Genomic DNA, 12,475 nt, shown 5'->3' with positions numbered 1-12,475 from the left:
ATACGACGAGGCACGTGGTAAAAACCTTGAATGCTGGTCTGTCTGACCCCAAAACTTCAGCGTGGCAGCCTCCCCCTCCTCCACCCGCCCCCGCCCGTCCCAAGCCAGGCTCAGGAGTGTGCAATTCTTCCCAAGCCCTAAAGGGGGTAGTTCCACGCTGGGCCCGGGGGCTCTGGCCGAGGGCACGGGACCAGGGGTTAGATCTCGCGCACTTAAAAGGAAGTGTTGGTGACGCCACCTGGCGAAAGCGAGCGCCGCCCCTGCCTCTCCCTTCCCGCCAGGATCGCTGGTCTATCTAGTTGCTTGGGGAGACTCCCCTGATACCCAGCTCCACTCAGACTTCAGAAAAAGCCCCGAAAGATGGGGAAAGAAAGAGACCCCCATGAACGGGACTCTTGGTCACCAGGGCGTAGGGAGAGGGGTACGGAGAAACGGCTGACCCCTACATTCTGGTCGCACCCGCATGGTGACTACCAGCACGCTTGCTCTTTAAGGCGTGGGTGGGAGGCTGGGCCTGGACTTGCGTTGAGTGGGAGGAGGAGCTTCTCGGTGACGTAAGGCCCGAGGAGGGGCGTGGCTTCTAGGTGACTCACCGCCTGGAAGGGGGCGGGCTCTTAATGACGAGGCGCCGGGGAGGAGACAGGCGTTCATTGATAAAAACGCCGGGCTCCCTCGGGCGCGAGCGCAGCGTAGCAGATCCCCGCAGCGCCACGCGGTGCCCGGGCGGGGCGGAACCGAAACAAGCCGGGCCCGCGCTGCAACGCACCGCCTGCATGGAGCCCGCCGCCGGCTTCCTATCCCCGCGCCCTTTTCCGCGTGCGGCCGCCCCGCCCGCGCCCCCTGCCGGGCCCGGGCCGCCTGGGAGTGCCATGCCGGGACCTGAGCTGGAGATGCTGGCTGGGCCACCGGCCACGGACCCGGGGCGCCTTATCACCGACCCGCGCAGCGGTCGCACCTACTTCAAAGGCCGCCTGTTGGGCAAGGTGAACTGGTGGGGTGGTGTGCTAGCGAGGGGAGGAGGGGGGTCCCTGCTGACCTCCTTGACCGCGCCGGGTGGGGCGGGGGCGCTTGCCCCAGGCGCGGGGACGCGGGGACGCTTGTCCTCGGCGCGGGGACGCTTGTCCTCGGCGCGGGGACGTCTGCGGGCCAGACTTGGCTGTCCTGGAGCGCTCTGCCTGATGCTCCCTCCCCATAGGGGGGCTTTGCCCGCTGCTATGAGGCCACTGACACAGAGACCGGCAACGCCTACGCGGTCAAAGTCATCTCACAGAGCCGCATCACCAAGCCGCATCAGCGCGAGAAGGTGGGCCCGGGCCCAGCGGACCAGGGGTGGGGTGGGGAAAGTGGTGAGGGAGCCCTTGAGGGATGACCACCCCGCGCCCCCATTGCAGATCCTAAACGAGATTGAGCTGCACCGCGGCCTGCAGCACCGCCACATCGTGCGTTTCTCGCACCACTTTGAGGATGCTGACAACATATACATTTTCCTGGAACTCTGCAGCCGAAAGGTGAGCGATGACTGTGAGAGTGGGAGAGGGAAAAGGGGCCCTTAAGACCCAAAGCTGGAGCCCTGTCTCTTCCTCGGTGAGCGCAGATGGAGGGAGGGTCAGAGAGGGTGGATCAGGGGCTGAAGTGGTGGCTCTCTGCAGTCCCTGGCCCACATCTGGAAGGCTCGGCACACTCTGTTGGAGCCAGAGGTGCGTTACTACCTGCGCCAGATCCTTTCCGGACTCAAGTACTTGCACCAGCGGGGCATCCTGCATCGAGACCTCAAGCTGGGTGAGACTCCTGGGCCAGCAGGATTGGGGGTTGGGGCGGCAGAGAGAAAGGACTCTGACACACCTCTCTGCCCCCATTCAGGGAATTTTTTTATCACTGAGAACATGGAACTGAAGATGGGGGACTTTGGGCTGGCAACCCGGTTGGAACCCCCGGAACATAGGAAGAAGTGAGTGTTTGAGGAGAGGGGTGGCCATGGTCTGTGTGACACGATGACGTGCGTGACAGTGAGTTATGTATGTGGGAGGCATGATGACTGCCTGATGTGTGTGTGTGATAGATAGGAAAGGGATGATGGGTTGTTTGTGTGTGGGGGGGAAGGTGGAGGTGGCAGCTGGAGTTACAGGGACTGGTGGAAAGGCTGAGGGTCCTGTTGGTGTTTGAGTCCCTGAGACAGATGGGGGTGTAAGGATTCTCGGAGATGTTGGACCTGATCCTATGTGTGGATGGGGGAAGGGGACATAAACCATGTGTGTGGGAATGGCAGGACATGACACCCTGTGTAAGAAGCCCCTGCTGTGGCCACGATGACTGGGTGTGAGTGACAACAGATAGCATGTGTGGCCGATGAGTGTTTGGGGGAATAGGACAGCTGGTGTTGGTTTGTGTGTGGCACAGACCGTAGGAGGTGACAGCCTGTATGGGTATCTGACAGACGGGAGTGGGGGACTGACTGAGGAAAGGATCCATGATGGACCCTCTGCTAACCTTGGAGGAGGGGGCTGGGGTGGGGGTCAAGGCCTCCCCTGTCCTGCCGAGCAGCTGAGCAGCTGGGCCAGGCGGGTGGGCGGGGACTCAGCTGCCATCCCCAGCATCCATTGTCCCAGGACAAGCAGGAGTTCTCTTGCCTTTGGTGACAGGCAGCTGCTTTGTCTGGACTCACAGTGGGGGCAGGGAAGGGGGGGGCTAGCCAGGCTGGGTCTGAACCTTCTTCTCTCTTCCTCCCTGTCCCTTTTCAGAACCATCTGTGGCACCCCCAACTATGTGGCTCCAGAAGTGTTGCAGAGACAGGGCCACGGCCCTGAGGCAGACGTGTGGTCCTTGGGCTGTGTCATGTGAGCCCCAGGGTCATCGTACACTGGTGGGGCCCCGGGTGGGGTGTACCTTCCGCTGTACTCCTGACGCCCTCATCTCTGCCCTTCAGGTACACACTGCTGTGCGGGAATCCCCCCTTTGAGACAGTTGACTTGAAGGAGACCTATCGCTGCATCAAACAGGTTCACTACACACTGCCCGCCAGCCTCTCACTGCCCGCCCGGCAGCTCCTGGCTGCCATCCTTCGAGCCTCGCCCCAAGACCGCCCCTCAATTGACCAGATCCTGCGCCATGACTTCTTTACCAAGGTCTGTGGCTCCCCAGACATCTAAGTCAACTCTGCATGTTCCCAGGGGATTCAGTGGGGGTAGGTGACAGGACTCCTGGGGCCTCCCTTCTTTGCTCACTTGACTTCCCTCCTCAGGGCTACACCCCTGACCGGCTCCCTGTCAGCAGCTGTGTGACAGTCCCAGACCTGATACCCCTTAATCCAGCTAGGATCCTGTTTGTCAAAGTTACCAAGAGCCTCTTTGGCAGGAAGAAGAAAAGTAAGTCTGGAATGTCAGTGGTGTGGAGGGTAGAGCGTGGCAGGGGGGCTGGGTACCTATATTGTGGGGGCATGAGTGTGAATGCCTCTGAACCCCTGGGGAGAGCATGTGCCTATCTGTATCCCTGCAGGAAGCCCGGGGGTGGGGGTGGGCAGGATATGAGGGTTGTATCTTCCCCCACCCAGGTAAAAACCATCCTGAGGAGCGGGATGAGGTCTCCTGTTTGGTGAACGGCCTCACTCGGACGTCCATTGGCCATCAAGATGCCAGGCCTGAGGTGAGGGACTCACATGGGTAGTGTGCCCTGACTCACTCTCACCCTAGCTGCTGCAGGAAGCCTGGGATAAAAGAAGCTAGTGAAGCATCTGGCCTCGTGGTGGCCTAATTGGCTGTGTCTCATTAGCCAGGCGGGGCTGACCTGGGGTGCCCCGGCTGCCAGGGCAAGGCTGGGCCATGGACTCTCGAGGATTTGGATTTTGAGGCCTATCTCACTCCCTTCCCCTCCCCAACCGTCCAGGCTCCAGCAGCTTCTGGTCCTGCCCCCCTGAGCTTGGTAGAGACAGTGCCTGAAGACAGCTCACCCCGTGGGACATTGGCGAGCAGCGGAGATGGTGAGCAGCCAAGAGGATGAGAGGTGCTAGAGGTTGTTGGGGCTAAGACCAGGGACCAGAGGGAAGGAGTGTCAGAGAGACATGGCCTGTGTCCTGGCGAACTAATGCCTAATTCCAGGTGCCCTGTTCCCTTCAGGGTTTGAAGAAGGTCTGACTGTGGCCACAGTGGTGGAGTCAGCCCTCTGTGCTTTGAGAAACTGCCTGGCCTTCATGCCCCCAGGTAAGGGTGGGGTCCGATATGGTGAATGGTGGTTGGGAGCTCTTTGGCTGAAAGGTGGGGAACAGGTCCTCACTCCTTCCTCTTCCATGACAGCGGAACAGAACCCAGCTCCCCTGGCCCAGCCGGAGCCTCTGGTATGGGTCAGCAAGTGGGTTGACTACTCCAACAAATTTGGCTTTGGGTATCAGCTGTCCAGCCGCCGGGTGGCTGTGCTTTTCAACAACGGCACACACATGGCCCTTTCAGCCAACAGAAAGTAAGTGCTGTTCTGGAGTGCCACTGTGCCCAGCGCGTGTGTGCTCCTGCACTGCGGGGCCTGGGGTCTCCAGGGAACGGGCTTCGGCGCCGGGCTCCCTCTGACCTCTCGTCTCCTCTCCTCCAGGACTGTGCACTACAGCCCCGCCAGCACAAAGCACGTGGCCTTCTCTGTGGGGGCCGTGCCTCGGGCCCTGCAGCCTCAGCTGGGCGTCCTCCGGTATTTTGCCTCCTACATGGAGCAGCATCTCATGAAGGTGTGCGCACTGGAGTGGGGCCCATTGAGGATGAACACATCCTAATCCCTTCCTCTTCGCCTTGGCGGGAGGGGTGGGGGGCTCAGAGCTAGAGGCTGAACCTCTATGGGAGCCATCAAGGAGGAGGGGCGTGACTCATGCCAGACAAGTGACCTGCTCCTGCCCCCAGGGTGGAGATCTGCCCAGTGTGGAAGAGGTGGAGGTGCCTGTCCCCCCACTCCTGCTGCAGTGGGTCAAGACGGATCAGGCCCTACTCATGCTGTTCAGTGATGGCACTGTCCAGGTGAGAACCCCTCCTGACCTTGGGGGGAAGGTCTGGGAGACCCATGGTGCTGGGGAGGAAACTGGACCTGGGGCCTAGGCCCTGAACAGTGCCACCCTTCTGTGCACAGGTAAACTTCTACGGAGACCACACCAAGCTGATCCTCAGTGGCTGGGAGCCCCTGCTTGTGACTTTCGTGGCCCGCAACCGCAGTGCTTGTACTTACCTCGCTTCCCACCTGCGCCAGCTGGGCTGCTCCCCGGCCCTGCGGCAGCGGCTCCGCTATGCTCTGCGTCTGCTCCGGGACCGCTGCCCAGCCTAGGCCCTAACCTGCAGAGCAGGCCATGACCTAAAGCCTCAGGTCTGAGGCCTGTGCCTGTAAGGCTCTGGCCCTTGCCTTTGTGGGCCTCCCTGTCCCTTTGGTGCCTCACTGGGGGCTCTGGGCCGAATCCCCCAGGGAATCAGGGACCAGCTTTACTGGGGTTGGAGTCTGCGTGTCCCAGCAGCCTCCTACCCCTTCTCCAAGAAAAGCCTGAGCCTTAGTCCCCAGCTAGGGGGCGTTATTTATGGACCACTTTTATTTATTGGCAGACTTATTTATTGGGATTGAGCCCCAGGGAGGGCCTCCTCCTGGGATAATAAACCATTTTGCAGAACTTGGAGGCGTCCTCACTCGCAGTAGAGCCCGTGGACCATAGCCACGGCGAAGAGGGAGGCGTTGGTGAAGGCGGCGGAGGCCAGCCCGTCGCGCTCGGTGTCCCAGAGTGCGCGGCTGCCCACGTGCACGCCCTGGCCGGCGCGCGGCCCGAGCACCACGTTGCACACGAGCTTGTAGCGCGGGGGACAGAGCTCGCGCAGGCGCACACGCAGCAGCTCGCACAGCTCGCGAGCCAGCGGCCCGGCCTCAGCGCCCGAGTAGCACGCATGGCACAGCCGGGCGGCCAGCGCCGCCTCCAGGGCGTGCTGTACGCGCGCGGCCTCCCAGCGCTCCCCTGGCGCAGGCTCTGTGCGGTAGGAGGGCGCCACCCGACGCAGGGGGGCCGGGGGCAACCCGGAGAAGCTAACCCTTGAGCCCAGAGGAGGCACTGGGCCCAGAGATGGTCGCCGACCCCCCGGACCTGCGCCTGGTCCTGCCAGCGAGTTGCGACGTGAGAAGGACGAGGCTGGGCCCAGACCTGCTAGTCGGGCCTCATCAATACTGGGCAGGTGGCCTGGAGGCCTCACCGGTGATCGTTTGAGCCCGGGGTCTTTGGTAGTGTCCTCCTCCTGGCGTCCGGGGGGCACAGACCTGCCAGCCATGGACCTGCCAGCTGGGAGACCCACACTTGGACAGGATGGCCTAAACTGGCCGTCGTTGTACCCCATCCAGTCTTTCACTCAGTGATAGGGGTTTTTACCCCCTAACCCCTTCTTTTTTTTTTTTTTTTTAAAGATTTTATTTATTTGACAGAGAGAAAGACAGCCAGAGAGGGAACACAAGCAGGGGGAGTGGGAGAGGGAGAAGCAGACTCCCAGCTGAGCGGGGAGCCCGATGCGGGGCTCGATCCCAGGACCCTGGGATCATGACCTGAGCCGAAGGCAGACGCTTAACGACTGAGCCACCCAGGCGCCCCCCCAACCCCTTCTTACCTGTGTTCTGGGGACAGGCGAATCACATAGTCCGGGGCCGCGTGGATTCCTAGGTGCTTCGAGCGTTAAAGGCTGTTAAGAACATAATTGGTGCTGCTCAGACTATCATCTTGGGTTGGCCCCTGCCCCCCTGAGCTTCACGTTCGCGTGGGCACCATGGAGGTTAGCTAAGTGAGCTCTAAGTACACCTCCTATTCTCCCTTCCACCAGACTTTGCCAGCAGAAGGGGGAGGTAAGTCTGCCTTTGGTTTGCCTCAGCCTAGACTGTGGTGCCTCAAACCCCTAACCAGGAGACACAGACCCAATTCCTTCAACCCCACAGATCCTTTTAGCCCTGTGGGTACTGAATCCAGCTGTCTTCCACCCCTATGTGCTTCTAGGGTGGCTGACACAAAGATCGCCCCTACAACTGGCTGAGGCTGGAGGCAGGTGACTCGGGAAGCTCCTTCCGCCCTCTGAATTTGGCCTCTGGCCCTACCTGCAGAATCAGCTCTGGGATGAATGCCCTCTTCCGAAACTCCCACGGGCACCTGAGTCACCTGCAGCTTTTGGCTTCCCAACTCTCTCCTAGCCACAGCCTTGTCCTCCCGGCTGGCCTGACTGGCAGGCAGGAAGGTAATGGCCCCCTGTGTTGTGGAGTTGCCCTGGGTTACTGGGCAGGCACTCCTGTTTGGTTCCCTCCTTCCAGTCCTGGCTCTGGCTTAACCTGGATGTGTTACTACTGTGAGTAGGTGCTGAGTGTGGGGTACCTGAGTCATCAGGGAAAAGGGGATAACAGGGGTCTAGAACCCAGGGCATACTACCACCGCAAGGACTCCGGAGGGGGCAGATGTGGAGAGGGGCTCCCGGGGCTCTTGAGCTGCTGTCCATTTCTCCCCTGTGAAGGCTGGCTCTTCAGTTGTGAGCAAGTTGCAGAAGCCTGGGACGTGGGGAGACCTTGGGTGGCTGCTGAGGGATCAGGATCTGGGCCCACAGGAAGGAGGACGTCATGGCTCTATCGTCTCCCCATCAGCCCCAACAAGGACAAATATTTCCGCTCCCTGTGCAGAGCTGGGCTGGGGCTTGGATGACTTCCTCAGCTCGGGGCTGTGTGCGGGGGGGAGGGGAGGCCATCCGCCCTGCTGGGGGGAGCCGACCTGATGCAACAGTGGTGCAACAGTGGTGACTGGACTTGGCAGTGAACCAGAGCCCAGCCTCCTGACCCCTGCTGACCCAAGTGCCCTGGGGCTTGTCCCTAGCTGGCCACACCTCTTGAGTGCCCAGAGTGCCACCCCCCTAACCGGGGTTGCATTTTAGGGATGCCAGAGGCCATGACGTCTCTGTCAGAGCTGACACCACCTCACCTGACCTCCCTCTGGAAGGGACAGGATTGCCCCCTCTCAGACAAGCCAGTCTGGGCCCTGAAAACTCCATGGGGGTGAGGAATTTCCCTGTTGAGGGGGGTTCCCCAGGCCTGGCTAACCTGATCCTGACCCTGTGTGCATGTGGGGGGAGGGGTAGGAGGGGCAGGGAGTTTGAACTCTGAACCCAAGACAGGCAGGGGCCTGGGTCCTAAGACCCTCCACTCAGCTTCCGGCCCCCCTGAGGGCTAAAGTTTTCCCTGGGCCTGTGGGAGATGGGCGGGGCCTCTCCAGCCGGGCTCCGGTTTCCGTGGAAACCCACAGGCTTCCCACCCACTGCCGCCTGGGCAGGCTCCCAGCTGGGGCCTCATCCGCCGTCAGCCTCTCCTCCCCAGTCCAGTCTGCTCCACCCTCAGCCTCTCTCGGCCCCCTCCCTGAGTCCCCACCCCTCGCCCAGCCTCTGGCCTCTGATGCCTTCTTAAGGAACCTGGGCCTCTCCTGCCCCATCCCTAAACTTTAGCTTCCCAGCAAACAGGCTTCCCAAGCTCCTGCCCCTCCCTCTCAGGCCTTTCTAGTCTCCACACCAGCTGCTAGGCCTGGCCAGGCCTCCTGCTCCTTCCCACCTACCGCCTCCCACAGACCAAGAGACACCAGGCCTCCTATTCTACCTGCTTCTTCCCCTGCCCCGCCCCCATGGAGCCCCCGGGACTGGTTGTGCACGGGGAGGCTGCACCCTTTTCCACGGCACTCCGGAGCCTTCTCAACAATCCCCAATACAGGTGAGGGGGCGGGCCCTGTCTGTGGGTTTTCCCTAACTGGCTTTGCTGGTCCCCACCACCCTGAGGAAGCCTTGGGTACACAAGAGGTGGGGAAGACCACCCTCCTCCCTGGTGAACTCAGTCTGGGGAAGTCAAGTGTGGAGAAGGACTACAGGTCACTCATCGTCCGTGATGTCCTGAGAGCCAGAGGTGGGGGGGGGGCGGGTGGCAGTGGGAGCTGGAGCCCAGAGCAGCTGTGTGACTTCAGGCAAAGGCCTTCCTTTTTTGGCTCTTGAGCTCCTGGCAGAGAAGAGCCCTTTGCCCCCCTGGATCCTGAGGGATGGGATATCACTTGAGTCCCTCCCTGGGAGGCACAGGAGCAGATGACCCTGTTCTGGGAACTGGGGAGTCACAAGAGGAACAAAGCTCAAGGGATTGAGTGAGCCAGAGTCTCAGACAGGAAGTAGTTCAAGGGTGCTGCCTAGGGCTCACTGCCCAGGATGCTAGTGGTGTCTGAAACCAGGGATAGAATATGGGGCCAGGGCTGGTCAGAACTAGAATGTAGCTTTCAGTCCCCACTGCCTGAAAGCTAGACTCCTCAAGGGTTGGTGACTCCCATAACCCTACTGCTTTGGGGATTAGCAGTCTGGTGTGAGTAGGGGGAACCCCTGGCCTTGGACCTGGGACTAGGAGGCTCCAGAAGCTCAAGCTTCATTTCCTGCCTCCTACCCTCTATGCTGTTGGGAGGCCCAGAGGCTGGGGCCGGAAGTGATTATGAAGATGGAAAATGTGGTCTGGTCTCATGATGATGTATCGCTGCCTATCTGCCTGCAGCCAGTGCGCTCTGCACCCCCGCCCCCCCACCCCCTCCCGCCTAGAGGAGGCCGAAAAAGGCTGAGTTTGCAGTCTATGGAGGAGGAGCCAAGAAGAGCTTCCCTTACCTCAAGACCCAGGCTGGGGAGGAGAGGGGTAGGTAGGATCAATTTTGCAGCCGCCTTGGTGCCCCCTCAGCGATCAGGCGTCGCCACCTCCTCTAAGACCCGAGGATTTGGGATTACTATCCCATTTCACGGATGAGAAACCTGAGATTCAAAGGTATAAAGTCACTTGCCTGAGGCACCATAGGGTGGAGCTGGGACTAGAATCCAGGAATGTGCATCCCAGACCTTCGGCTGGAAGGACTGAGACCTGTCCCTTGTATGACAGATTAGGAAATGAAGGCTCAGAGTGGACAAAGGCAAAGCCTAAAGCTTGTACCCAAGACTCCGGCCTCTTCTTCCCTGGTTCTGTCCTCCCCTTTCCCACAGTGATGTTTGCTTTGTGGTCGGTCAAGAACGGCAGGAGGTGTTTGCCCACCGGTGCTTGTTGGCCTGTCGATGCAACTTCTTCCAACGACTTCTGGGCCCAAAGCTGGGCCCCGGGATGCCTGGCCCCGTGGTGCTAAGCACGGTGCCGGTGGAGGCCTTCCTGGCAGTGCTGGAGTTCCTGTACACCAACAGTGTCCGGCTGCGCCGCCGCTCCGTGAGCCCTCTGGGCGGACGTCTGGGTGGCGGCGGTGGTGGGGCTGGCGGGGAGGGGCAGGAGGAACTCTCTTCCACTCCCCCGACCACCCACTCTGCAGGTGCTGGAGGTGCTGACAGCGGCTGTGGAGTATGGGCTGGAGGAACTGCGAGAGGTGGGTTTGTATGGCAGGCCCCTGTCTCATTTCTCTTCCCTCTCATGGGCTCAGTTCACCCCGTGCCTCACACACACTCCGGCCTGCAGAGGCACGTGTACCAACACAGAGGTATGGACAGCATTTATGTGGGCCTGTGTGCAAAAGGATATGTGCGTGCCGTGTGTGTGCTGTGGGGGCATGTGGGCTGATGCCGGAGTTGCCAGGATAAGTCAGCCTTGATCCTTGCTCTTCAAAGAGAGAGAGACACATGAAAACCCTTAACCAGGGGTATAAGAAGGGTGATAGATGAAGGTATATGGTGCCGAGACTCTACAGAGGGTCTCTCTGGTCTTGCCATCAGGGAGAAAAAGAAGGGAAGACTTCTTGGAGGAGGAAACATTCGTGTTAGAACAGGTAGGAGTTTGCTCAGAGGGGGCGTGGAAAGGTGGCATTCTAGTCACTGAGGCACAAAAGGAGCTAGTGAGCCATTTAGTGTGGCTGGACCAAGGGTGTGAGAGGAGGAGAGAGACAGATGAGATTGGAGAGGGTACCAGGGGCTAGATCATGCAGGACCTTTGAGAATTTGGACTTTTTTTTACCCAGAGGACATGGAGATTCATTGGAGGTTTTATTTTTTTATTTTTTTTTAAAATTTTTTTATTGTTATGTTAATCCCCATACATTACATCATTAGTTTTAGATATAGTGTTCCATGATTCATTGTTTGTGCATAACACCCAGTGCTCCATGCAGAACGTGCCCTCCTCAATACCCATCACCAGGCTAACCCATCCTCCCACCCCCCTCCCCTCTATCATTGGAGGTTTTAGGTAAGGGAGTGAGGATTTGGAGCTAAGGGGAGAAGTGATTGGGAGAGATGAGAAAGGCTCCCCAGTCCAGGAGGGATGAGTAGAAGTGGAAGCTCAAGAGGGAGGTGCACGACTTTGAGAGAAGTGAAACTGGCATGACCCAGCACTTTTCTGGATGTGAGGGTGAAAGGGACAGGTCATGGACGAAATTCAGTTTCTGGTTAAAACGAAAGGAACTTTGAGTCAGGAGGGGTCCAAGTGGAAGAAGATGAGTGTCCTCAGAGAAAAGGAGAGTGGATTTTCACATGGCTTTCGTCTAGTCTGATTATCGGGGAATGTGCTAGAAGGTAGACTGCTGGACCCAAGGCAGACTGCTAGTCTCTAGTCCCTTCGGGCTTGCCACGTCTCAGCCCCTGGTGATTTCTTGCCTCCCCCGGTCTGGGAGGTCACGATGGGCTTGTGGCTGCTTAGTTGTCTGGGTGGCTCGCTGCTTCTGGGGTGGGGCTAGGGTCTTGGAGCAGAGATACCTGGGCCCAACCCACTTTCATTTCTGTTCCCAGCTGTGCCTGGAGTTTGTGGTGAAGGTGCTGGATGTGGAGCTGGTTTGTGAGGCCTTGCAGGTGGGTGTTCCTGGACAGGCTTGTAGGAGGGCGTCAGTGTGGAGGGCTCACTACATGGCCTTCCAGCCTCCAACCTGACACCCTTCATTCTGTTCCCAGGTTGCCGTGACCTTTGGCCTGGGGCCGCTGCAGGAGCGTTGTATAGCCTTCATAGAGGCCCACAGCCAGGTATCGCTCCCCATCTTCAGACTCCCAAACCCTCACACCTCATTCTGCTCCTCCCTGACCCATTCGTGGACCCACAGGAGGCGCTCCGGACCCGCGGCTTCTTGGAGCTGTCGGCGCCCGCGTTGCTGCCCCTGCTGCGCAGCGACAAGCTCTGTGTGGACGAGGCTGAGCTCGTCCTGGCTGCCCGGAGCTGGGCGCGCGTGGGCGCGGTGAGCGGGGGCTACGGGGACCCCGCGGTGGGGGTGCGGAAGGAGGCTTGGGCGCAGGAACCTGGCAAGCGGGTCGCGGGGCAGGTACCCCGCCCGTCCGGGCTTAGGGCTGGCGTTCGCAGGCCGTGCTGGAGCGGCCTGTGGCCGAGGTGGCGGCCCCGGTGGTGCGGGAGCTGAGACTGGCCTTACTGGCCCCGGCGGAGCTGAGCGCCCTGGAAGAGCAGAACCAGCAGGAGCCGCTCATCCCGGTGCGGACGCGGGGAACCAAACTCAGATCCACTCAGCAGCCGGGGGGGGGGGGGGGGGGGGGGGGGGGGG

At 60.1% G+C, this 12,475-nt stretch overlaps 3 protein-coding genes across 6 annotated transcripts in view; 2 read left to right on the top strand and 1 right to left on the bottom strand.

Moving 5' to 3' along the window:
• Window positions 1-476: 476 nt before the first annotated feature.
• Window positions 477-5,625, top strand: PLK3 (polo like kinase 3). The gene is made up of 15 exons (XM_032417029.1): window positions 477-983; window positions 1,196-1,303; window positions 1,392-1,508; window positions 1,650-1,779; window positions 1,861-1,948; window positions 2,739-2,834; window positions 2,924-3,122; window positions 3,239-3,362; window positions 3,548-3,639; window positions 3,880-3,973; window positions 4,110-4,193; window positions 4,287-4,449; window positions 4,576-4,705; window positions 4,875-4,988; window positions 5,098-5,625. The coding sequence occupies exons 1-15, from the start codon at window positions 618-620 to the stop codon at window positions 5,287-5,289; spliced, it is 2,097 nt and encodes a 698-aa protein (XP_032272920.1). The 5' UTR covers window positions 477-617; the 3' UTR covers window positions 5,290-5,625.
• An 11-nt stretch (window positions 5,626-5,636) lies between these two features.
• TCTEX1D4 (Tctex1 domain containing 4) lies at window positions 5,637-6,323 on the bottom strand. Its single transcript, XM_032417014.1, has one exon. The coding sequence runs from the start codon at window positions 6,264-6,266 to the stop codon at window positions 5,637-5,639; it is 630 nt and encodes a 209-aa protein (XP_032272905.1). The 5' UTR covers window positions 6,267-6,323.
• A 2,025-nt stretch (window positions 6,324-8,348) lies between these two features.
• Window positions 8,349-12,475, top strand: part of BTBD19 (BTB domain containing 19) — a 4,935-nt gene continuing 808 nt past the window's right edge. The window contains exons 1-8 of one of the 4 annotated variants that reach the window (XM_032416984.1): window positions 8,349-8,715; window positions 10,002-10,215; window positions 10,316-10,369; window positions 10,713-10,765; window positions 11,721-11,780; window positions 11,880-11,948; window positions 12,026-12,157; window positions 12,280-12,405. In XM_032416984.1, coding sequence (XP_032272875.1) covers window positions 10,071-10,215; window positions 10,316-10,369; window positions 10,713-10,765; window positions 11,721-11,780; window positions 11,880-11,948; window positions 12,026-12,157; window positions 12,280-12,405 — 639 coding nt within the window. In that variant the 5' untranslated portion in view covers window positions 8,349-8,715; window positions 10,002-10,070. Of the gene's footprint in view, window positions 8,716-9,615; window positions 10,216-10,315; window positions 10,370-10,712; window positions 10,766-11,720; window positions 11,781-11,879; window positions 11,949-12,025; window positions 12,158-12,279; window positions 12,406-12,475 lie in introns of those variants that run through there. The other 3 variants (XM_032416976.1, XM_032416993.1, XM_032417001.1) reach the window with 3 other exon arrangements.

Source organism: Phoca vitulina, unplaced genomic scaffold (genome assembly GCF_004348235.1).
Source record: "Phoca vitulina isolate PV1807 unplaced genomic scaffold, GSC_HSeal_1.0 scaffold2, whole genome shotgun sequence".
Taxonomy (NCBI): Eukaryota; Metazoa; Chordata; class Mammalia; order Carnivora; family Phocidae; genus Phoca; species Phoca vitulina.
This window is presented reverse-complemented; position numbering and strand designations above follow the sequence as displayed.